Raw genomic sequence first — 24162 nt, forward strand, 5'->3', positions numbered from 1 at the left:
TCCAAATTTCGTAAGTGTTTTTTCTTAAACAGGACACCTTTGTGCTGCTGTGGCAGGAAATTCTGACTAGAGGAGGCACACAAGTGAGCTCGAGGTTGACTGGGTCCCAGAGATCTGAGTCTCCAGGGGGTCAGATTCAGCATCACCCAGCTGTAGCCCTCATGGCAGCCCCGGACCATTGTCCTTGTGTATGGTGTCCCATTTGGAAACCCCACCGCTCACTTGGGCCCAGGTTGGGATTTTCCAGTGTGGGCTGTGGAATGGGTCAGCGCGATGGCCCAGGCCCATACACCCGGGTGTGTGGGAAGGCCTAGAAGAGGGTGCTACCAATCATGTGTCCATCCTGGGGCCTGTCTGCTGGCTGGTGGCAGTCAGGGACAGCAGGCCTCTCGTTGCCAGCCAAGTGGTCAGGATTTCAGGGTCCTCAAGCCTTTCAGGGACAGCATTTGATCACAGAGATGCTTTTTTTTTTTTTTTTTTAAAGATTTTACTTATTTATTTGAGAGAGAGAGTGAGAGAGAAAGAACATGAGTGGGGAGGGGGGGAGAGGAGATCAGGGAGCCCAATGTGGGGCTCGATCCTGGGACTCCAGAATCATGACCTGAGCCGAAGGCAGATGCTTAACCAACTGAGCCACCCGGGTGCCCCACAAAGATGCATTTTTTTTTCCATTTATATGAAAATTTTTTTTAAAGATTTTTATTTTATTTATTGAGAGAGAGAATGATAGAGAAAGAGCATGAGAGGGAGGAGGGTCAGAGGGAGAGGCAGACCCCCTGCTGAGCAGGGAGCCCGATGCGGGACTCGATCCCAGGAGTCTGGGATCATGACCTGAGCCGAAGGCAGTTGCTTAACCAACTGAGCCACCCAGGTGCCCCAGGATGCATTTTTTTTTAAAGCAAGATTTCATTAGAGTTGTAATTTACAAAAAAAGAGAGAGGAAGAAAAGAGAAAGAGAGAAAGAAAAGAAAGAAAAGAGAAAGAGAAAGAAAAGAGAAAGAGAAAGAAAGGAAGAAAGAAAGAAAGAAAAGAAACAAGAAAGAAAGAAAGGAAAGAAAGAAAGAAAAGAAAAGAAAAGATCCTTAGTATCAGCCAGACATAGCACTGCTGGTTTACCAGTGTTGCATTTAGTGTTACCGATGCCCTCCTCTTCCACTGTGGACCACAGGAAAGAACTATCAGAAATTAAGCAACTCACGGGGCGCCTGGTGGCTCAGATGGTTGAGCATCTGCCTTCAGCCTGGGTTGTGATCTCCAGGTCCTGGGATCGAGCCTTACGTCGAGCCCAGCATCGGGCTCCCGGCTTATTGGGGAGTCTGCTTCTCCCTCTCCCTCTGCCTCTCCCCCTGCTCATGCTCTTTCTCTCTCTGTATCTCTCTGTCTCAAATGAATAAATAAAATCTTTAAAAAAAATTAAGCAACTCACATGTTTCCATCTGTGATTAGGTAATGATCATACATGTCCTTTTAAAACACTCTTTTGATGATAGTTTCTTACTCGGTGAAATCAATATTGCTTAAATGTCTAAGCATTCACTTTACACTTGTGGATTTTTTGTTCCCTCAACATACTTATTTATGGTCCGAGGATTAAACAGAAAACACACAAATTGAATATACCACTAATTTTTTTGTGTTGCCTTTTTTTTTTTTTTTTTTTTTTTGCTTTTTCACAGATTCCTATGACCCTAGCAGAGTGGAGAGGGTGTGAGGAGATGCCAGTGAAGCCCGAGATCGCTAGAGTTTACTCACCGGGTGTCGCCTTGTCTGGCCTGCCCTCCCGGCTCGCCCGCGTGTAGGCTGGAACCTGCTGGCTTGTAGATCCCGTCGCAGCCTCTCCAACTGCCACCAAGAAACTCCTCGTCCCTACAGAATCACTTTGTGGAAATAAAGCAGTAGTCCATTGAAACCATCTGTTTTCATAATATGAAGAGTTAATACCTCTATTTAGAAAGGAGTCACATAAACTTTCCGTAATGATGGATTTAGCCAAGCTGGTAAATAGTTTGGTGTTAATCTGGTTCTATGTGAAAATTCGAACGTGAATGATTTTGAAAGGACTGTGAATGTCATAAATTCCCCTGTGCATCTCCACGGCCTGTGGTCCATGCTCACGATAAGGAGTTTGGGACTTGGGCCAACTGCCCGGCGTTCCAGCACTTTGAGTTTAGGGGAAATGGGATGAATATATACGACCCATTTCTAATCAATTTGGCCTTCTGCTGCTGCAAGTAATTCTATTTATAAGTAACTTGCCATCAGAGAATAAAAGCAATATCTTTTTAAGTTCCTAAAAGATTAAAACTTGTACCATAATGTACTCAGAGTATTATTTATCTGGCGATGAAATACTTTTGATCATTCGCAAACACGCCATCATCTGCTTTGCCCTCAGTATTATCTATTTTTATGTTCTGTATGGTTGTTTAGAAATTCTTTATATGAAAAATAATTGCTGGTTTAAAATAGACCATTTTAACAAAGTAACTATATTTCTTTTTACAAAAAATGCTATTTTTCTATGATGTAAACAATTGTGAGGTGGCAGATTTTTAAGGAAGTATTATTTTATTTAAGAGTCTGTATCCCTTTGTGTGAGAGGAACCCAGAAAGGGTTCATGTTTGTTTTAAAGCACACATCCCTTACCCCTTCACAACTCAGCTCCTTTTCTTTTATCTTAGAAAGAGATGTCCCTATAGACATTTTACAGGGTTAATAAAATGAACTTTTCACAAAGATGCTTTTGCAAATGTAGCTGTAAGGTGGTATTTGAAAATAACCTGCTCAAAACCAGCCAACATCCTTACAACTATTTTTGCTGCCATATCCACTAGAATTACCAAAAAACATAGCTTCATCTCGATCTGTCTGTGGAGATCTCCCCTGAGACCAGACTTTCCTCCCCCTGCCCCTTTACAAAATACTGTATTTTTATCTAGAATGATCCTTAATTATTAGTCTCTGCATATTTTTTAAAAGTGCCAGAGACATTATATATATGCCAATACAAAACTACTCCAAGGCCTATGTATTCAACTGTGTTTACTATTGCAGTAGCCTGCACAAATTTTATGCATTTTTATGCGTTTGCCCCTTCTTTCCAAGTAAGGTATCTTGTTAGCTAACACTTCCTGAATGGTTTCTTGTCTCTTTCCTTCCTCTTTCCCTCCCTTTTCTTTCCTTCCTTCCCTCTGTTTCTCCCTCTCTGTTTCTCTCTCTCTTTTTCTTTGAGAAACCACCTTATCTATTTTTAGATGTTTCAAATTCCTAAAATATGAACTGTTGGGTGGTCTGCAATTTGGCCTGCAAACAACTCTGACTGGCCCATTTTTATCTGTACCATATGACTTTATTTCCTAAGAACTTCATGTCTTTGGACTGTAATAAACAACACAGAATCTAAGTAATTCTGAACAATCGTTTCAAATACACTTATCTGCACTCTTGGTTCTTACTCTTACTTCTTTCCAGATTTTGACTCTTGTGAAAGGCTGTAGTAGGCTCTTGCTTTCCCAGCAAATGAGATGGGCCAAGTCTCAGCATTTGGAATGGTTAGAAACTTTTTCCCAGGAAACTTAATGGGGAAGAGGTCAGTTAGCCTGTTATAGTTGGTGAATCACTCAAGTCGTCTACTAGAACCAAACGAGGGTGGCTACCTGGAGGTCTTTGTGGGGTCTGCTTCTCTCCTTCAATTGCAAAAGGAAGAAGGTGTGCGTATATAGACGTACATACATAGACACATACATATACACATATCTATGATCTCTGTTCTGACTTCCTCTTCAATATGTTGATCCCATCTAAAAACTTCTTTTAATCAAAATAACTAAATTTTAGCTTATTCCTCAAGAGAAAGAAAAGGATCCTGAAGAGAAAAAAATAGGGTAACCTACGTATATCACAAAGCAAAATAGGATACTCTTTCAGTTTCTATTCTAAGTTGTACCATCTTTCTGAAACCATTCTGAATTTAGTTGAAATTATCAATATTTATACTTTGAACCTTAGTATCTGGATTCCAGCCTGTATATAAATCTTTTGTTGTGTGTTGGGGGGATAACTTTGACAATTTGACTTTTAAGCTTGCACATTCTGAGGTAAATAATACATTCTCTAATCCAAAATAGCTTCCCAGAAGTTTTGAACTTAATGCTAATTATTCTTTTACTATTACCACTTCTCATGCATATATAACTATCCATTATTATTTGTGGCCGGAAAAAAAAAAGTTCTCCTATTTTGTGTTTGTCATTGTTTTTCTCGTATGTATGCTAACTGTTGGTGTTTCATAATTTGGGGCTTATAAAATTAAAAGTTCTACCTTTGGCCATTTGGACTCAACATTACATGAGGAATTGCACATGAAATGTATTTGTACTTTTTGATTTACAAAAGAAGGGAAAACATGTTGGTAATAGAGCTGTAATTGCCTTGCTTTGAAGAAAATTTCAAAATTACCGAAAACCAAGTACCTTCATTATATCGTTTTCAACCTTATGTTTCTGCAGGCTGCACAAAACTGCCTGCCCAAGGCACACAGCTCCTGCGCGCGTTTGCAGAATGCTTTTCTTCTTTAAAAGTCCCTGAAAACGTATCTGCTGAGATGCTGGTTTCCTTACTAGAATCGTAGGTGAAGGTTTCGATCCATGTGCAATTTCTAAGTTGAACTTTTTCTCTTCTGTTTGACTGTTGGTTGAAGTGTTGTGGTTAATGCAAGTTCAAATGTGTGAACTCAGATGACTCTGGAACTAGCCCCTGACCGCATTTTGCAGCAGCAGGATGACCGACTCTGGTGGTGGCTTGGCTTCGGGCTTCTGAGGAGGAAGGGCGCAGCCGCCCCACTGTTGACTCCTTCCCAGCTCGGAGCAGAAAGGACTGATGGAAAATATGATGAAGCCACCATTTCATCTGTGACCCCCCCCCCCCCCCCCGCCAAAGACTGTGTTTGTGCGTCTTGGCTGTTTTGCTCTGTTTTGTTTTGTTTAAAATGATGAAGTAGGACACAATTAAGTGTCAGGTTAGCAGCTCTTGGAAAGTGACCAGTACAGCCGGGTTCCCACTCCCTAAAGAGCCGGGCTCAGAGAAACCCTCCCGGTTTCCTGAGCTCTTGTGAGCAGTTACTGGCATGTCCAGGCCTTGTTCAGCCAGATCTGTCTGTGCTCTCGGGGTGGGATGAGTCTCCGGCTGCAGCGCTCCCAGGCCTGGGGGATTTTCGCATTTGCTTTTTCTTTTGTTTGTAACTGCAGATTCTGTACATCTGTTTGTGGGAGGAGAGTTGCTACTCAGGACAGGATTTAAGAGACAGATTCCAAGTGACCTTTAAGAGTCTGCATGGTGGGAGGTCCTGTTCCAGGAGAGTGGGTTGGTCCACCCTGGGACCCACCAAGCGAAGAAGGAGGGGGATGGTAAAATAAGGTTAAAGAGAGAATAGGTCCCCAGCCTTCACATTTTACTTAAAAAAAAAAAAAAAAAGTGGTTAAGACTACAGTCCAGATTGAGGCCTCTTCAAAAGGTCAATATGGTCTAGCCAGCTGCCCATCGAAACAGTCCTTGGGTTCATCAGCAGTGCGGAGAGGCGGGCAGAGTGCCTGCAGATTCCTGGCTTTGACTTTTGAGAGCCCCTGTCACAGTTGTGTTTATTACAGAAGACAGGGAGGTCCTTGTTCTGTGGCCTCTGTGCAGTGACTGAAACTTGAACCCAAAGGCAAGTCCAGACTATCCAGCCATTGGTCCCATTGCCTTGATCGGGGGGCGGCGGGGTGAGGAGGAAGCGCCTCCCATAAGGTGATCCATCCCCTTCTCCCTACAGAAGCTGGGTCTGCTGCGGCTTGTAGCCAAGCCAGAGGAGCGAGACTTCTCTCCTTCAGCCCCCTCCCCCACCCCGTGGCAGGGCTGATGTGTGTGACACTCACCGTCACGGAGCAAGAGCGAGACAAAAGCAAGTTCAATTTGAGGAGCATAAGGCAGAAATTAGAAATGAAAACCATATGTCCCAGCCAGGGAGAAAAGCAGTAACCTACAGATTATAAAAATCAATGAATTATTCTCCACTTGGGTCAGCTGAAATGTGAGCCCTCACGCCCAGGCCTGTCAGGAAAGCTAAGCAGAAGCATCTCGAAGAACAAAAAAAAAAAAAAAAAGAACTTCCCAAATGTGAATACAAGGCCCCGTAACCCCACAGAAACTCTGTATCTGCTTATCGTTTCTTTGGGCACCATGAAGATGGAAGGAGGCAGGTAGAGAGGGTCCCAGGAAAAGACCCAACGGGTAGCGGGCAGTCTCCAGCCGCGGCTCATCACCCCCAGATCAGGCCGCACCAGAGGTCTTACGGTGACGAGAGGTGGAGGTGGGTGAAGAGGAGTAAAGCCCAGATGAATGTGTTCAGGGAGCTCTTGTATCTCCGCACAATGTAAAGACTTGCTAGTTCCGGATGGTTGGCCTGCTCAGTAGCACACGTATTCCAAATAAACATTTTGCATGAAAGTACCTCTGTCCGTTGTCCTTGGCTGTGGGTGCACGAGCTGCCCCATGGGCCTTCAGGGCTGGTCCCTGCACCGGCTGCAGCTCAGATGGTGTCCTAACACAGGGATGGGCGGTCCAAGGACTTCCAGCACCTCTTGGTCTCCACTGAGTATTTCCTGGGTGACCGAGCTCCCCTTACATCTCCTGCAAATTCTCACTACAGGGTGGAAAGAGGCCTACGGTCAATTTGGGGATTAGGTTTGACTTTGGGCTCCTTTCTTAGCCAAGTGACCTTGCCCATGTCCCTTCCCTGGCTTCTGTTTTCCCCATCCGCCTCTCCTACTCCTCAAATATAAGAACCAAACATCTAGAAAAGCCCACATTGTGGGTGTTCAATGAATGGAAAACGGAGGTAGACCTGTACCTTATGGGGTACAGGGAAAATGCTTGTTGGCGAGCTTGTAGGTTTGCAAATCCAGGCCTTAGTCCTCTTACAGGGATTCACCTCTTTGCTTCTAGTATCCCAGTTCTGGAAGCAGATGCAAATTTAGCACCCCGTCATGCTCTCGATTTGTTTCTAGTAGCCCAGGAAACCTAGAAGCTGTTGTTCCTGAGTTTTAAAAAATGATTTGGTCCTTCTTTCCAGCTTAAGCTCGTTCTCTTCCCCACTTGCTTCTGTAGACTTGTCCTCATTCCTTCCTTGGCCCCATGTGTGTGGGTCTCCACACTTGAGGGTTCCAAGGCCCTCTCAGTAGTCTGAAATTTCAGATCATGTTCAAATGCAGCTTTTAAAGTAAGAGCTATTCCCAGTTGGTTGGTAATTGAATCCGCATAAGAAAATAAACCTGAAAAAGAAGTCCCTTGACCAAATTAATGCTATAAGATGAAACACACAACCTAGGGATTGGGGGATCCATCCCGGTCCTGGCTCTGCATTAACCAGCTGTGACTCTGGCCACCTCCCCTGCTCTCTCTGGAACACTTTGCAAGTGGAGAAGTGGAACTGAACTAAATTAACCTATCTCTTCCAACTCTAAGATTATATAGTTATTTTTTTGGCAAAATTGGAAGTCCATGGGGTCTTTGCCCCACCAGAAGGGTCCAAGAGTAGAATGATGTGAAAACCACAGCTGTACAGGCCTGAGGACTGGGTCATCATGGGGGTAGGGAGCCCTGCCATTATTTCTCTCACCAGGGTGGTCCATTTCCCCATTCCAGTAACTTCTCTTACTTCTCTCCTCCTTGCCATACTTCAGAACCAGCCAAGAGCCTGACAATATTGAATTCTCCCAAGCCTATTTTTCTTATGTTAGAGCAGGGCACTGGGTGTTTATGAGCCTGGCTGGCAGCCCAAAAGCATTCATCCACAGTGTCCATAGAGAGCGTCTTTCTCACAACTTGCCTGCTCGGGGTCCTTTTAAATGCACTTAGGTTTGGAGACATTTGTGCCTCGCCAGCTAAGTCGGCCTTTCTGCTTCTACCCCCCACACAAATCTTTCCCCGGGTGGTCAGCTTGTGTTCCACAGGCTGGAAATGCTGTCAGTCACCCTGCTGCTCAGCCTTCGGGGGACAACAGCACCATGGAAAACTGGGAGCATCAGCCCTCCCAGGTCCAGTGGGCCTCTGGTTTGTTTTCAGCCGGAGAGTCTAGCTTCGCTTTGAGTGAGAGGAGGTTTGTGCCAGATCACATGGAGACTCCATTGGCTTGGCAAGTTCCCTCTGCCCTGCACTCCCGCTGCCATCACGGTGGCGGTTTTTACCTAGCCTAACCCTGCTGGTGTTTCTCCACTTACGATGGCACGGTCGGCCTGTGGAGAAATAAACTCAAACATGCATTACCTGTTTCTTTTGAGTATTTAAAATAAAATGCTCAACACGGGGATGAGGGGAAGACAAGGAAACTAACATCGTTGGGTCTCTATGGTGTGACAGGTATGTTGTATGCACTAATTTAACGCATATCACTTTTCGAAAGACAAACGGGTACAGAGAAGAGGAGATAAAAAGCAGCACGTGGCTAGCAGCAGAGAGGGATTCAAACCTAAAATCCATGCTGTTCAGCTTAGCTTGCTGCCTCCCAGGAGGATGAGACAATGAGCCTCCAGCTAGGAAATCCAAAGGTAACACCTTACAATCCAAAATGCATTTGTTAAGATCAGATTCAGCAGCTTACATCAGAAAATTAGAAACAACAGTGGCCTAAATGAGATGGAAGCTGATTTCGCTCACATTTCTAAGGAGTTCAGAGGCAGGCAGTCCAGGGCCAGCGGGTCAGTAATGAAGGATAGTTGGAAGAAAGGCAGGCAGGAACAGGCCCTACCCCTGTCTCATGCCCTAAAACGAAACCACCCTTGAAAGGATTTTACACCACCCTGGAAGGAGCCCTCCCCCCTTTTCTTTCCCACGTGATAGGTAGATGACAAAAACCTGATCGGGTGACAGGCTCATGGAGGGTTAATCAGATTAAAACAGCCCACCAACAAGCCCATCAAAACCGCTAGACTTAAAAACTCCATGGTAACCCTCTCCGGGAGCTTTGTACTATTGCTCAATCAACTTTCCTTTGCTGCCCACTACTCTTTGTCTGGTCTACCTCTTCATTCTTTGAAGCAGTGTGACCAAGAACCATGGGCACCAGAGGAAAAGAAATCCTGCAACATCAACACCATGGCAATTGGGGAGCCAACTCCTTGTATCTTTCTGTTCCAGCCTCTTTCTCTCTCGTGGTGGCTTCCATCCTCAAGGTAACTTTATGGTCCAGGATGGCTAGTAGGCTGACAGCCATCTCAACACTTTCCAGGTATCTGACAAGAGGAAAAATGCTCCTTCCAAATGAGTTAGCTTTCCTTTAGAGAGACTTCCAGGGCATCTTACGCCCTTCTGCTTATATTCCATTTGCTGGAACTCAGTGACGTGGTCAAGCTTTTTGACTGGGCACTATCATGGGTCTGAATAAAATCAAATTTCTATTAGTAATAAAGAGAGGAACGAGAGTTACTGACTGGTAACCAGCAGCCTCTGCCGCAGTTCAACCACCTACAGGCATTATTAGCCTCAGGGTGGATAGGTGCTCACCAGCCACGATACAGAGCAGTCGTGTACTTTCCAGGTCTCCGTGGAAAGCTCTGCGACAGAACTCCACAGCAGCATTGAAGATTTATTCTCATGGAAGATTAAACATGTTGCCCCAAATGGAGAGTTTTTAATAGTGCCTTTAATCCAAGAAAGGAGCAACCATGAAGCCAAAAGGACCAGCTGTAAGCAGCTATCTCTGCAGTGCAATCTTAGGGTCTGATAGATGCAAACCCTTGCTTTCTAGCAGATGCATGTTCAGGTGAAGGAAATGACTTTTTCCATGTCCGTGCTCTTGGTAGTTACAACAAGGAAATGTGAAGAGAGGTGAATGGCCAACATAGAAGTGGAGATACCAGATTTCTGGGTTCTGAGACAACAGACTGTGTTCTTCCTTGTCCACACTTCTGTGGACACTCATCACGCCTTTTGCCCACAGCTACAGGCTGAACTCTGGACTGTCTTCACTGAGGTCCCAACAGTCTTTAGGAGAAAGCACCCCCCCCACTGCCGGGGGAGAGGGGCAGCTGGGGGGTGAGCCTGGGGTGGAGGGAGGGCTGGGGGTCATGGCCACAGGGATGCATGGAGCAGCATGGGCTCCTGCATCCGTGCTGGAGAGATCCTGAGGAGGGCTTATGCCAACACCTTCCTGCCCAAGACAGACACTTTCAGCCTTAGAAGTCCTACAGTTTACCACAAGGGAACAAGAACAGATCTCTGAGCAGTTCCGATAGGAGGTCTTACAGCAGAATATCCTGTCTTTCTGGTTAATGATCTCAGCCTGTAAACAATGCAAGGAAAGGTCCCTGAACCCCTTTCCTGGTTATGGAGATTTGTATTTATAGACATATCTCTACCGAAGAAGATGTGCCCCAGAAACTTTTATTTTTTTGTCAGACTTCATGACTAAAGGCAAAAATGAAACAGGAACCACAAGAAAACATTTAAAGATGTCAGGGGGAGAAAGTTGTGGCAGGTGGCACTGCTCATGCGGTCTAACAGCATGGTGGAGAACATTCTGAAGGGCGTGGAGTACTCTCGCTGGTGGGTCTTCCCAAGAGGGCAGGAAATGTTGAGCTTGGATTGGGTGAGTGTGCTAGGCTAAGCAAGGGAGGAGAGGCTAGGGGGCAGTGGGGAAAGATGACCACCGTATTTTGACAAACCTAGGAGACATGCCATTATTTGTTTGGAAGAAAATGCTGTCAGTTAAATTATTAAGTTCATCCCTATTTCAGAGATGTTAAGATGTGAGACAGAGATGTGCCCATACGGTTGATGAGATGCAGTAACTAACCTTCACTCCCTCTCCCAGGCTCCACGAACACCTCTCTGCCCAGCTGGGGCCTGTGGGGATGGTTCTGGAATGACCAGCCTGTGCTCCAGGAGCACGCAGGCCATCTGCCCAAGGAGTGACCCCCAGGCTGTGGCTTTCAAACTTAGGTGTGTATCCCAATGCCTGGAACTTGTTAAAAGAGAAAAAGAGGCTGATTTAGGGCGTCTGGTGTGAAAACTAGGACACTTCTTTTTTAACGAGTTGGCATATGATTTCCGTGTCCGTCATCCCATAGACATTTGGGGAAACTCTTCTGGAGTCTTCAGAAGCAATTCAATAGGGCAGATATCAGAGCTTTTTACTGTCCTTCCTAGCTTAGAGCCCCTTCTCTTTCCTGGACAATGTCTATTCGCCCTTCATTTCTCAGATGAAGCCTCAGTCCTGCCACAGCTTCCCTGATGTGGCCACATGAGGGGATGGCATGGTCTGAAAGTGTCCCCCCAAAATCTGTATGTTGAAGCTTAATGGCCAAGGTGATGGTACTGGGAGGTGGGGACTTTGGGAGATGATAGGGTCAAGAGGGTGGAGCCCTCTTAAATGGGATTTTGTGGCCTTTATAAAAGAGACCTCAGAGGGCTCCCTTGTCCCTTCTGCCACCTGAGGACACAAGAAGTCTAACACCCAGCAGAGGGCCCTCATCCTGCCATGCTGGCCCCCTGACCTCAGACTTCCAGCCTCCAGAACTATGAGAAATCAATTCCTGTTGTTTATAAGTCACCTGTCTGTGGTCGTTCATGAGAGCAGCCCGAGAGGACTAAGACAGTTTGGGTAGCTCTGGGATGCATTTCCCCTGTAAGGCACTGACCGTAATGACCGTGATGGAGCCAACTTAGAGTGTCAGATGTCACTGCCCCTTAGTCCTAGGTGACAAGCACCTGAGGGTTTGCGTTGTGTCTGTCTTGGGAATCCACAGGGCCTAACACAGTTCCTTGCACATCTTGACAACCTAGGTTATCAATAAACCCTCAGAAGTAAGTCGGAAGGGAGGAGGAGAGGCTACTAGGTCCTCCGTTGTATTTCTGGAGAGCAGGGAGTCAACACCATAGTGCAGCCAACATGTGAAACAAGCCTGGGCATGTTTCCACTGAGACGTTAACCATTGTTGTCTCTGGAGTTGGGATTATGGGTATGGATGTATGGATGCACACACTGTTTATCTGTGTTTTCTATAGCAAATTGCTGTTGCGTGGGGAAAAAAAAGAAAGGGTTTAAAAAGAGAGAGAAGAAATAATGGGCAGTGAATTGAACTGGATCCTGAGGTGGGGCCGGAGTTGCCCACTTTAATGCGGGGGTAGTTGGGACTCTGGCATTCGGATGGGGCAAGGGGGCTTGCTGGGGAGGGACACTCAGGGCCGTGGAGACTTAGCAACAGAGAAGGTCCCAGCTCTGTCCCGGGCATGCAGGGAAGGTGGGCAGAAGGCTTGAGCAGGCTGCATCCTCTCGCACGGCTGGCTGTGGAGTCTGTCCTCCCCGTGCAGCCCGGGCTGGCCCTCCCCTGTCTTGACAGTGGGCCCTGAGGATGGGCCAAGGGAAGGACCCCCGCTGGAGAAAGGCGGCAGATCCCACCCGGCCTCTCTCCCAGTTCACTCTCTCCAGGACCCATCCGGTTCCCCTCACATCCGACCTTATGTAAGTCAGCAGGAAGTGACAGCCCCGGTCCCCACTCCTCTTGGTGCAGGCCTACATCCTTTCAATACCGGACAATACCTTTTATTACAACTAGGGATAAGATCCAATGCTGGTCGATGTGATTGTTGCCTGATGTCACTCTGATATCTAACCACTCGATGAGCCTGTGTCAACAACTGATATAAGATTAATTTCCATTTTAACAGGAGAAAGGGATTTCTTCTTAAAAGGCGCCCGACAGAGAGCACTGATCCTGGATGCCTGACCTTGAACCTGAGCAAGGAAGTCAGAAAGCAAAGGGAAACATGTGGTCGCTATCAGCAGACATGTCAGCCTGAGGCCTGGGAGGATTCATCCAGACAGCTTCATAATTTTGCCATGGGGTCTGCTGTTTTGGTCTCTGACTCTGGAAGAACACGTGGAAGCTGTCAGGAGAGTCATTTCTGCCTTCGGGAAGCCCTGCGCGCACGAACTTGGACAGAACACTGTGTTTAAATCACGCCACTGCGCTGCACTCTGGATACCACTATTTTTAAATGTCTTTCTTAAAAACGTCTGTTCCATGGACGATTCCCTGTTAGAGTTATAATTGCACCCATATTATCTCTGTTTCAGATCCGCCCCACATAGGTAAGGTTGGACGATGAAGACAAATTAAGCTGAAGTTCGCAGAATTTGTTATTTCATTTACAATAGACCATCTTTATGAAGTTTGGGTATCTCCAGTGGATGGTACCTGTGGAGGGTTTGGGTTTTTTCTTATTCCAGAGAAGTTTCAAGGTCACGGAACCATTGCATAGATCCTGCTATCACATTCAGTAGAGAGAAAACATCTTCTTAATGCAAATAAAACGTGGTTTCCCGCAGCAGGTTTCTCCAATCTGCCTTGTTCATGCCCAGTTTGAGCAGTGAGCTCTGGGATGAGAACCGGGAGCCTCACAGAGTAGCGTCTCCACACTTCGACAATCCTGAGCACCTGCCTGGATGGAGAACCCTCGGCCCAAGGAAATTGGACCATCCCAGAGCCTTTGCCAAGCTGGCCTGCATGATTTTGTCTATTCTTTTTTTTTTTTTTTAAAGATTTTATTTATTTATTTGAGACAGAGAGAATGAGAGAGAGAGAGCACATGAGAGGGGGGAGGGTCGGAGGGAGAAGCAGGCTCCCTGCCGAGCAGGCAGCCTGGTGCGGGACTCGATCCAGGGACTCCAGGATCATGACCTGAGCCGAAGGCAGTCGCTTAACCAGCTGAGCCACCAAAGCGCCCAATTTTGTCTATTCTTGAGTGGTCTTTATGAAGAGCAGCAATCAGTCATAAATAAATCCTCCTGCTTGAAGCTGGTGCAGAGCAAGAGGTCACCCACCAGCCAGTCAGCCCCGCATGTACCTCCACATGGCTCTGTGTATTCTACACACTGATTAAGGCAAGGGAACTTTAGGGTCCAAAGGGGTGTAACTGTTTGGATTACAGTTGAACAAATGTTTATTCTCTAATCTCCACTCCCCCCTCCCCAGTGCACACTCTGAGGGCAGAGAATAAATCCCTGCCATTGATTTGAGGTTTGGCCACATGGCCTGCTTTGGCCAATGATGTATCAGCAGACGTGATCTGAGCAGAGGCTTGAAATGTGCTCACATGGTTGGGTATTCCCTCTTGTGCTTCTCCCATTGTCAGGAGAATATGCCCTAGGCAGCCCCCTCATTCTGGAAACATGAGAGACATGGAGAGGCGGGCCACCCCAGTCAACCTGAAGACCCACACTTAAAGTAGGGTCAGCCCAGCTAACACCCAGCAGAGGGCCCTCATCCTGCCATGCTGGCCCCCTGACCTCAGACTTCCAGCCTCCAGAACTATGAGAAATCAATTCCTGTTGTTTATAAGTCACCTGTCTGTGGTCGTTCATGAGAGCAGCCCGAGAGGACTAAGACAGACGCATGAGAAAAGCAAACACTCCCTGGGTACATTCCTGAAGAGGCTGTGGTCGCTTGTTACCCAGCAGGACAATGGCAGTGCTGCGGACTGGGACTTGGGCTATTACAGTTTTGATCTATGTACCACATTGCATCCGAGGGGAGCATGTACCTGATGTCAGGGCCTTCAGGAATATCAAGAATGTTCTGGAGATGGAGTGTACTCAAGCGACTGTGTCTCTGCCCTTTGACCCTGCACCTGCTCTGGAAACATGAGTGCTAGATTAACCTAGGACTGCTGCTGTGGGAAGTCTCCCCACGCACCCTCACCCCCATTTATTCCTGGAGGTCAAGTTGAACTCAGATTTGTCCTCTTACACTTCTTCAAAGGCCAAAAGATCATTAGAGGGCTCCTCTGCTTTTTGTACTCTCGAACATTTTTCTAAAATCCTAACATGAGGAGTTGCTGTATTCCTTAGCATACAGATTATTGTCTTTGGAGCTAGGTTTCTAAAAGTGATGGTGTCATGTGGAATCGAAGCTGAAAATAGTTCAATATCAACACTTGCCATTAGCCATTGGGATAAAGAGCTTCCGAGGTGACTGTGGCCAATAGCATAGGAGAGTCCCTGTTAGAGAAAAATCCCTTCTGGTAGAGCTGAGCTTGCAGAGGGTGGCTGGCGGGGGGCTCGCTGTCAGGGTGACACAGCCCGCTGGGAAGGGGCCCATTCTTCTGAGTGGGAAAGTGGGGGCTCTGTTCCGCCCTTCCAGGGAAGGCCAGGGGCCGCCACCCTGTGCGACCAGAGCCGAGGAGGTGTCCCGCTGCTCTTTGAACACTAGAGGGCAGCGTACGTTCATGCCAAGGACAGAGTTGCTCGGCGCCCCCTTCCCTCCCGGATGTGACAATGGGGCAGCTTTTCCTGCAAACAGAGCCCACAGAGCAGCTCATCTACAGATGTAGGCTGAGGAACTTTGCCCAGACAGGCCGGCGCAGAGGAAAGACTTTTAAGGGACTCTGCTCCTGGCCCCCTACTTTAGTTGTGGAAATGTGCAGAGAGCCCACAAGCCTTGGCTGGAACCCTACGTGGATGGGCCTTTGATGAGCTGAGCTATGTGACTTACATGTGTGACTAGAGCCTGTCACCACAGACATGGGTCTCGTGAGGATGATGCATTCGAAGGGTTTGTCCCCGCGCCTGTTCAACCGGTGATTATGGGCCGTCATACTGGTGGACTGGAAAGAGGCCCTCCCTGGGCAAGAGCCCCCTGAAGAGACCGAGCCTGCAGGCTGCTTCCCCTGCACAAAACCCTTCCCCTCGGGGGCACAGCGAGAGCCCCTCCAGGGCACCACATTTGTGGAAGCAGAGACCTCAGCCCCAGGCCACATGACCTCTTGAGCCTGGCAACCTTCTCAGCACAGAAGGAACCCCTCGGGGCCGGGCCCCTGAGGACGGAGCGGAGACGGGTGTGTGGGTGTGAGGGTGCCAGCTGACCCCCGCCCCATAGGCATGCTGCTCCCCCTCCTCCCCGGAGCCTCCTGCTCAGGAGGCTCACAGCTCAGACCCCCGCACCGCCCCCCCCCCCCCCCGGGCCTGACTGCCCTTGGGTATCTGTGAGCTCCCTCCTAGCCCTCTGACGCCCAAGTTGGCAGGTCAGGGCAGCCCCAGGAATCATTTTGATTAACCCAGAACAGAGCCTAGTTATTTCGTGCCCATATCACCTGTTTTCAAATGAGCTCAGCCTTGGAAGCTTCAGAATATTATAACGGCCGTGACTGCTGAGTGCTCCCGGGTGTTACAATCTGTAGATTGTAGTGGGGACGAATGAATGGGAGATCGTCTTGCCAGTGGCCTGGAGTCTAGACTTCTCAGTGTTAGACATGGCAGTTCACCAAGGGGCTGGGTGGCCGTGAGCAAATACTTAACCTCTTCCTACCCCAGGCTCCCGAGCCAGAGAAGCGGCCAAACGGTGATCTCTGCTTCGCCTTCCCTCCCCGCCAGGCAATTGTCCGAGTAAATGAAGCAGGACCCTCTGTGCGCACAGCGCTCGCCCTTCACACAGCACTTCCGTGGGGAGACAATTCTCCATGGATCTCCTGCCCTTCTGCCCCTTGTGCCCCCCAAAGAGCTGACTGCTTTTGTTCTGGACGTTGCTCAGGACCAACTTTCCAAGGGTGTCTGCAGAGCGAACAGCCTGGCAAGACAGGGGCCGCGGTCTCGGCCTAAGGCAGGTCTGTCCACTGCGCAGGAGAACGCGGAGAGTGTGTCCCTCTGGGGCAAAGCTCGGTGGGCTCATGGCCCCTTCTCAACGCGGGGGGCCTCCAGAGCGCGGGGGCAGGCTTCATGTTGCCCTGGGGGAGAGGTGTGAACAGCACAGTCCATCATCGCTGACCCGAGAGTCCTGTCCCCGGCCCCCCCGCCCCCCACCCCGCGGTACCGGCTGGCTCGCTGGCTAGCTTCCAAGGAAGGCCACGGTCCCAGGCCCTCCCCGTGCTGAACCAGCGTGAGCCAGTCCTTTGCAGCCTCCTCAACCCCTGGGCGCCGGGCACCGCAGGGTTTTCATTCCCATTCTGCAAGTGAAGCATCAGAGGCTCTGGAAGTGTTAGGGACATTTCCAGGGCCCGCTGACATCATGGCAGAGGACACTTCCATCTAAAGCCTACGTGAAGTCACCTGCGCCAAACCTCTCTTCTCTTCCCCAACCTGGATGGGGTGACTAGGGGTTACATGCGTGCTTGCTTTTACATTACTGTGCACTTCCCTACAGACAACAAAGGCTATCAGTGGGATTTTGCTTTCTTGTCCTCTTGCCCTAGGGGCCAAAGTACACGGGGGTTCCCTCAACCATCCCCCTCTGCATGGTCTCCCCGGGGCTGCAGCAGCCCCGCGCCTGGACACCTGTGCCCGGAGGCGGGGCTCTCTCCGCCCCGGAAACGCCCGGGGACCCTGAAAAGCGCCACCGCCCCCCACCCCAGCCTATCGGCACAGGGGAGGGGCCAGGGCGGGGGCTGAGCCCAGGAAGGAGAGGGCAGTGGTTGGCCCTCGCAGCTTCCTCGGCAGCAAAGGAGTCGGCCCCTGACGGGCTTGGGGGGGTCAGCGATGAGAGGCAGCCAGCGCAGAAGCAGAGGACGGGCGTCTGCCGAGCACAGCGTGGGGCTCTCCGAGGGGGGGGACACGGTGGCCAGAGCCACGGGGCCCCCAGAACAGGGCCTGAGAGGCCAGCTGGGCAAAAATGCGGGAGTCTGATTCTGTCATCCATCCCTTTGTTTTGTGTTTTTTAATAAAGGGAACTCTGATGAACCTCTAACTTTAGGTTCCAAACATTGTGTGTGTACCTGTGAGTGTATATATTTGTGTGTATGTGCGTGTGTATTTGTGCGTGGCTGTGTGTGTGTGCATGTGTGTGTGTGTAGGGAAGGATGAGCGTACACGCTAGAAAGGGGGAAAGGGAGGGCTAGGCTTGCATTTGGCATCTGGTGATCACCGCAGGCTTCTGACAAAATAGAAGCGATCCAAGGCAGCCTGGGCTCCGAATTTGTTTGTTGTGTGTGGTTTGAGGCATGGGTGATTTCTTAATAGCTCTCCAGCTGATTCTAACGCCCTGCAAGGCGTCGGGCCACCCCATCCAGCGTGGTGACCACGGGCCACTGTGCCAATGGAACACCTAGGATGTGGCCTGTCCCAAGATGTGTTGTAAGTGGAAACCAAACCCCGGGTGGGGAAGCTTCGTGCAAAAAACAAATGTAAAATAGCTCAGCATTTTTGTATTACACATTGAAATGTTATTTTAATATATTGGGTTAAATGAAATACACTATTACAATTAATTGTACCTGTTCCTTTTACTTCAAAGGTGCTACTAGAGAATTTACAGTCATCAGTGTGGCTTGCATTCATCACTCGCATTGAATTTCTACCGGATGCCACTGCCCTATCAGCCACTTGATGTTCCAGAAAAGGGGCTTGCCTAATCTCACACACCTGTGGAGTGCAGGGCTGGATCCAAGGCGCAACTCTACTACCCCATGTCTGCCGCAGAGTCGGGGGGCCACACGAGTGAGAGTTTCAGAAGGAAGCTCAGTCTCGAAGCAAGAGACGTTCCTGTTGTCTTCATTGCTGCCCTCCCCCCGCCCCCTGCCCCGCGGCACCCCGCACAATGCCTGGCCCCCAGCAGACAATCAACCGGTGCCCGTTGTAAACTGAATCCTCGGTGCCAGTTGCCTCTGGATGCAAAGTCCTGGTCCTCCAAAGCCTTTGCAATGCTGTCCCCTGCTGGCTGGTTGCTGCAAAAGCTCAGTGAGGTCCCTCAGGAGCAACTCGGCTGCGGGTGTGAGTGCACGGGAGCGTACTGTGAGTTGCATGAGCGTGTGTTGCGTGTGTGTTGCACGTGTGTTGTGGTGAGCTGTGTTGCGTGGGGGGGGGTGATGATGCCCTGCTTTAACACTCCAAGGGTGATGGCATTCCTTAGCTTAACTCTTTCCCCTGTCTGTGTAGCAGCAGTTGCCAGGGCTACAGACATCCTCAGGCGGTTGTGGGAAGTGTCCTCTGTCTACAAATCAGCGGCCCCAGTCTTCATGAAGGTCTGCTGCTGTGCTGGGTCTTTCTACAACACAAAATTATTTCCATAATTGTACACAAATGTCCTCTGATGGCCACAAGAAGTCTCAGGTAGGAAACATTCTGGTTCAAACCTGGTTTGGTGGTTCAGATGTCCCGTGCTCTGCACCACACAGCTTGCTTTCGGGCCCCGAGGTGCTATGTTCTTGGGGGAAGGGGGCGGTGAGTGATTGAGAGCAGAAGGGGAGAGCTGGATTCTCCACAGTGGAGAGAGCCTTGCCTTATGCCAGACAAGAAAAAAACGAGGCACAAATGTCTAACGGCTGAGCTTCCTGGAGAGACCAAAACCATGTGGCACAAATATTCACGCATTGGCAACATGTAAAGCAGTGACTGGATGTCCTCACTCCCCTGCACGCAGGCTCACCCCCGTGTGGCGCACGGGGAACACAGGTGGGGCCCCGGGTACTCAGATGGCCTTCCCTCAGTCCCTTTTGCAAGAGTAAAATGAAACCATATTATCCCTACAAACCACACAGGCAGGGACAACCTGCGAATCCATCCCAAAAAACATTCTCTTTTTCCTCCACCGGGCAGTTAAATTGCGGTTTCTGGACAAGAATCAAATGACTAGTCTGCGGTGATCTTATGCAAATCATCTCACTTTCAAGATGGTTTCCTGATCCTTAAAATGTCCCACCTTTTCTCAATGGGCTAACAGATCACTTGAGGTCCGGCAAGCTTTACACATTTAGAAAGCCTGCTGCTGATGTCTCCATCCAGACGCATTACATCAGAACTTCTGGGTGTCTGGATCAGACATGAATGTTTGTTCTGCTGGGCCAGACTTCTGTCCATCACATGCTGGACACACCTCTCCTTCTCCCATCCTCTGGGTACTTTCAATGGCCGAGGATGGGGCGAGAGTTGGCTTTGGGAGAATGGTGAGCAGGCTCACTGACATTTTACTTCACCTGGCCTAAGGGAGTCTTGGCTGTGGGTGGAACCGGGACGAACGTTCCCCATAGGAAATACAGGCCTCAGGGCTAGGCTGTGCCGGTCCTGCTCTCTCCCTCTGCCTCACCTCTGCCCTCTGTTCCTCCACAGACCCCTTCCTTTGGTTACTCTTCCTGAGGCTGCCCGGGAGGTAAGGGGAGGGCTCATTTCTGTTCCTTTCCTCAGCCCAGCCAGGTGTAGGTCTGTGGACTTTGCTCAGGTACCTGAACCAAAAACCCACGGCAGGGGGAGCCCCTTTGTTCTTTTTAATTATTTTTCCTGGGCCTTTGCATTATGAACACTTGGCTCTGACTAACTGTTAGAGATGGGAAGAGGAGGAAATTGGGAAGGTAATGAATTCCCTCAGCACAGAAATTCTTCAGGGAGGTAGAAAAAAATGTCAGGCTGCCCATTGTTGGCATTTCCACAGTCCTAGCTCTGTGCTGCCGTTAGGAACATTCCCAGTGTTGCTAGGGAGGTCCCTAAACCTACCAAGTTGGCATTCCTTCATCTCTCAAACAACCCGAGCCCTCAGATGGTTTACTCTTTTCCCCCAGGACTGTGTTTTGGGAAAAGGTAGATGCCTGTCTTTAAACAATCTTTGGCGCCAAATCAAGGAATATGTGGAAAGTTTGAGGATATCAAGTACAATCTAGAGAGATTATTTAAAAAACACGTTAATTGGAGATTAATTAACACATTAAGTGGAGAGTCACCACTTCAGAACTGGAATTCCTCATTGGGTAAACACAGGTCACTGTTCTCCCACCCCAATCTGCTCTCCCCTTCTTTCTGGGTACATGACCCCACAACTGAAGTCATGTATACACATCCCTGCCTTCCTTGTGGCTGGGTGTGGCCACATAGCTAGTTGTCATCCATGGAATGTGAATAGAAGAGGTATGCGCCACTCCTGCCTCACTTGCTTGAAAAGGAATTTGCTGCCCTGGACCCTCTTTCCCCCTCAGTGACATTTCATGATCTGGCTTCAGTCTTGTAGCCAAGGACAGTACCCTAGGATGGCGGGGTCACAAGACAGGCATCTGGGTCCTTGCCAGTAAGGATCAAAGCTATAATTTATTTCACAGAGCTGGTCTCGCAGTGTGGGGACTGTTAATGAGTGGGAAACAGGCATCTGTCTTCCTTAAGGCACCGATTTGGGGACTCTTTGTTACTCACCATGTAAATTTTATGGACCACATCCCTTACATCTGGGTTTACTCCTTGCATGGCCATTCATGCCTGTCTTCCCAAGAATGGCAACATGCATGCCTCTCTTTCCAAAATGCCTTGAATCCCATCCATCTTTTTTGTAATCTCAGGAGCAGCAGAGGGTTCTTACAATGGAATGACATCCTACTTAGAAGTTTGGGTCTAAAGTTAGAGCATAAAGTGAGGATCATGTAGAGTCAAAGTACTCCTTGAAGAGTCTTATAGTGCCTCTCCATGTCAAGAGCATCTCTCAATAAGCCCACCACAAGCCAGCTTTTCATCTACTCCAGATAAAGTGTTTGGGTTGCATTCTCAAGTCATGTAGTAGAAGAAATGTCCCTCTCTCTCTCTCACTATCTATCTATCTATCATCTATCTATATATTTTTAAAGTAATCTCTACACCCAACGTGGGGCTCAGGGTCCAACTCACGACCCTCAGATCAAGGATCACGTGCTCTTCCAACCAACCCAACCAGGCACTCTGAAGAAATGTCTTTGTTTGTTTATTTGTTTTGTTTTGTTTTTTAAGATTTTATTTATTTGAGAGAGTGAGACAGCACGAGTGTGGGGGAGGGACAGAGAGAGAGGGAGAAGCAGACTCCCCACTGAGCAGGGAGCCCGCCGATGTAGGACTTGATCCCAGGACCCCAGGAACTTCCTTTATATGCTAAAGGGTAACTCTAAAAATCCCACCAGCAAACATTCCAATCAATGGTCAAATATTGACATATTTCCCTCTGACGTGAGGAAGGAAACAAAGAAGTATGCTCTCACCACTTCTATTCATTCTGTTACTGGAGGTCCTAGCAGGTGCAATAAGGCAAGAAAAACAAATTGATAAATAAATAACTTTTATAAGAAATGATACTTTTATTATTGCCAGGCATTATGATTTTGAACATAGCAATTAAACTATTAGGATAAATAAGTGCATTTCTTAAGGTTATTGGATTTTAATTTTTTTAAAAACTCAATTGTATTTATAGCAACAAACAATTATAAAATTAGATTTAAAATGACATTTACAATAGAATTAAAAAGTCAAATATCTAGGAACTAAAGGTATTCAGTATCTCTACACCAACAACTATAAAATACTGACAGAAATTCAAGAAAACCTAAATAAATGGAGGGATATCTCATGTCAATGTATTGAGACAAAGATTGGATATCACAAAGACTACAGTTTTCTCCCCAATTCTCCCCAAGCTGAACCAGTAGATTCAATGCAATTCCATTTTAAAACACCAGCCGATTCTAAATTTTACATGGAAGGACAAAGGGCCAAGAATAGCAAAGACAGTTTTGAGGGACAAAGCTGGGAAATGTGCACTATCAAATATCAAGTTTATTACAGTGCTACATAATTAAGAAAATATGGTGTTGGCTCAAGAAGAAAAAACAGAGCACAGAAGAAGAATGGGAGGTCCAGAAACAGATCATCGCCTACATGGTCACTTGATTTATGACAGTGCAGTAGCAAAGAATGTTCTATCCAATCAGTTGTGCCTGGGGGTATTGGATCATGTAAGGGAGAAATCAATTTTCTCCCTCCCTTATGTGATTAATAAAACCAATTCCAGTTGGATTTTAGATTTAATTATGATAGGTAAGTCAAAGTTCTACAAGCTAATACAGCAGAATATCTTCATGATTTTGGGTAGGCAAAGTGTTCTTAAGCATGCACAAGAAAACTGACTTAAAAATAAAAAAATTGGGCTATATTAAAATTAAAAATTTCTGTCCATTAAAAGCTATCACTAAGAACACGAAGAGGCAAGCCACAATGTGGGAGAATATATTTGCAATTCATGTCCCAACAAAAAACTCAGATTTAAAATACATAAAGAATCTTACAGATCAGTAAGAAAAAGGCAGATAACCCAAAGAAATATTACAAAAATATTGAATGCATACTAGAGGAAAATATCCAAGTGGCCATCAACATAGGAAAAGGTGTTCAATCTCATTAGTCACTAAAGAAATGCAAATGAAAATCACAATGTAGTATCTGTACACTCATACCAGAACGGTACAAATTTTTTTAAAAGATTGACAATAGAAAGTGTTGCTGAGATGTGGAGCAACGCAGACTACCTGCTCTGCCTGTGGTCATGTAAATTGGTGCAACCAACTTAGAAAACTGGCTGGAAGTATCTATTAAAACAAATACAAGAGCCCTATGACCCAGTAATTCCATTCCTCAGTCTATGCCCAAAGTATTGACCAAAAGATGTGTAAGAATAGCCCCAAGCTAGAAACAATACAAAATGGATAACTAAATTATTGTTTATCCATGCAACGAAATATACACAGCAATAAAGATGAACAAGCAACCTAGTCCTGTGACAATGTGAATGAATCTCACCCACAATATTAAATGATAAAAACACAGAAGGGACACAGAGAGGACACAGAGAGAACATATTTTACAATTCCATTTATACAAAGTTAAGAAATAGGCAGGGTGCCTAGGTGGCTCAGTAGGTTAAGCGTCTGCCTTAGGCTCAGGTCATGATCCAAGGGTCCTGGGATCGAGTCCTGTGCCGGGCTCCCTGCTTGGCGGAGAGTCTGTTTTTTCCCCTCCCTCTGCCCTTACCCCCCCACCCCCCAATCCCTGCTCATGCTCTCTCTCACTCTTTCTCAAATAAATAAATAAATAAATAAATAAATAAATAAATAAATAATCTTAAAAAAAAAAGAAATAGGCAAACCTAATCCATACTGACAGAAGTCAAGCTAATAATGGACACTTGCAGAGAGAGCTAGTGAGTATGGAGGGCTTCTGAGGTGCTGGAAATGTCCTGTGTGTAGCTTTGGTGGTGGTTACAGGTCAATTACCTATGTAAAACGCATCAAGCTGCACACTTAAGCAGAGGGCACTTTACATACTTTACTGTAAGCATTTAGTCTCTCAACTTAAATAATTAACCCAATTAAATAAATTCATAAAGTTAAAAAAACCACTCCAATTTATTCTTGATACAAGT

At 47.4% G+C, this 24162-nt stretch overlaps 1 protein-coding gene and 1 long non-coding RNA gene across 3 annotated transcripts in view; both read left to right on the top strand.

Annotated features, from left to right (window-relative positions):
- The window catches only part of JCAD (junctional cadherin 5 associated), a 40912-nt gene extending 34428 nt beyond the window's left edge, over positions 1-6484 (top strand). For both annotated transcript variants that reach the window (XM_045874242.3, XM_064591884.1), the window contains exon 4: positions 1677-6484. In XM_045874242.3, the coding sequence (XP_045730198.2) occupies positions 1677-1711 (35 nt within the window). In that variant the 3' untranslated portion in view covers positions 1712-6484. The remainder of the gene's footprint in view (positions 1-1676) is intronic.
- A 3613-nt stretch (positions 6485-10097) lies between these two features.
- On the top strand, positions 10098-17726 carry LOC129045598 (uncharacterized). The gene is made up of 2 exons (XR_008505550.2): positions 10098-10975; positions 12704-17726. It is a non-coding gene; the product is annotated as an uncharacterized LOC129045598 (long non-coding RNA).
- Positions 17727-24162: the final 6436 nt, after the last annotated feature.

The sequence above is a fragment of the Mirounga angustirostris genome, unplaced genomic scaffold (genome assembly GCF_029215605.1).
Source record: "Mirounga angustirostris isolate CCGP_5_RB_7025 unplaced genomic scaffold, mMirAng1.0.hap1 SCAF_5, whole genome shotgun sequence".
Taxonomy (NCBI): domain Eukaryota; kingdom Metazoa; phylum Chordata; class Mammalia; order Carnivora; family Phocidae; genus Mirounga; species Mirounga angustirostris.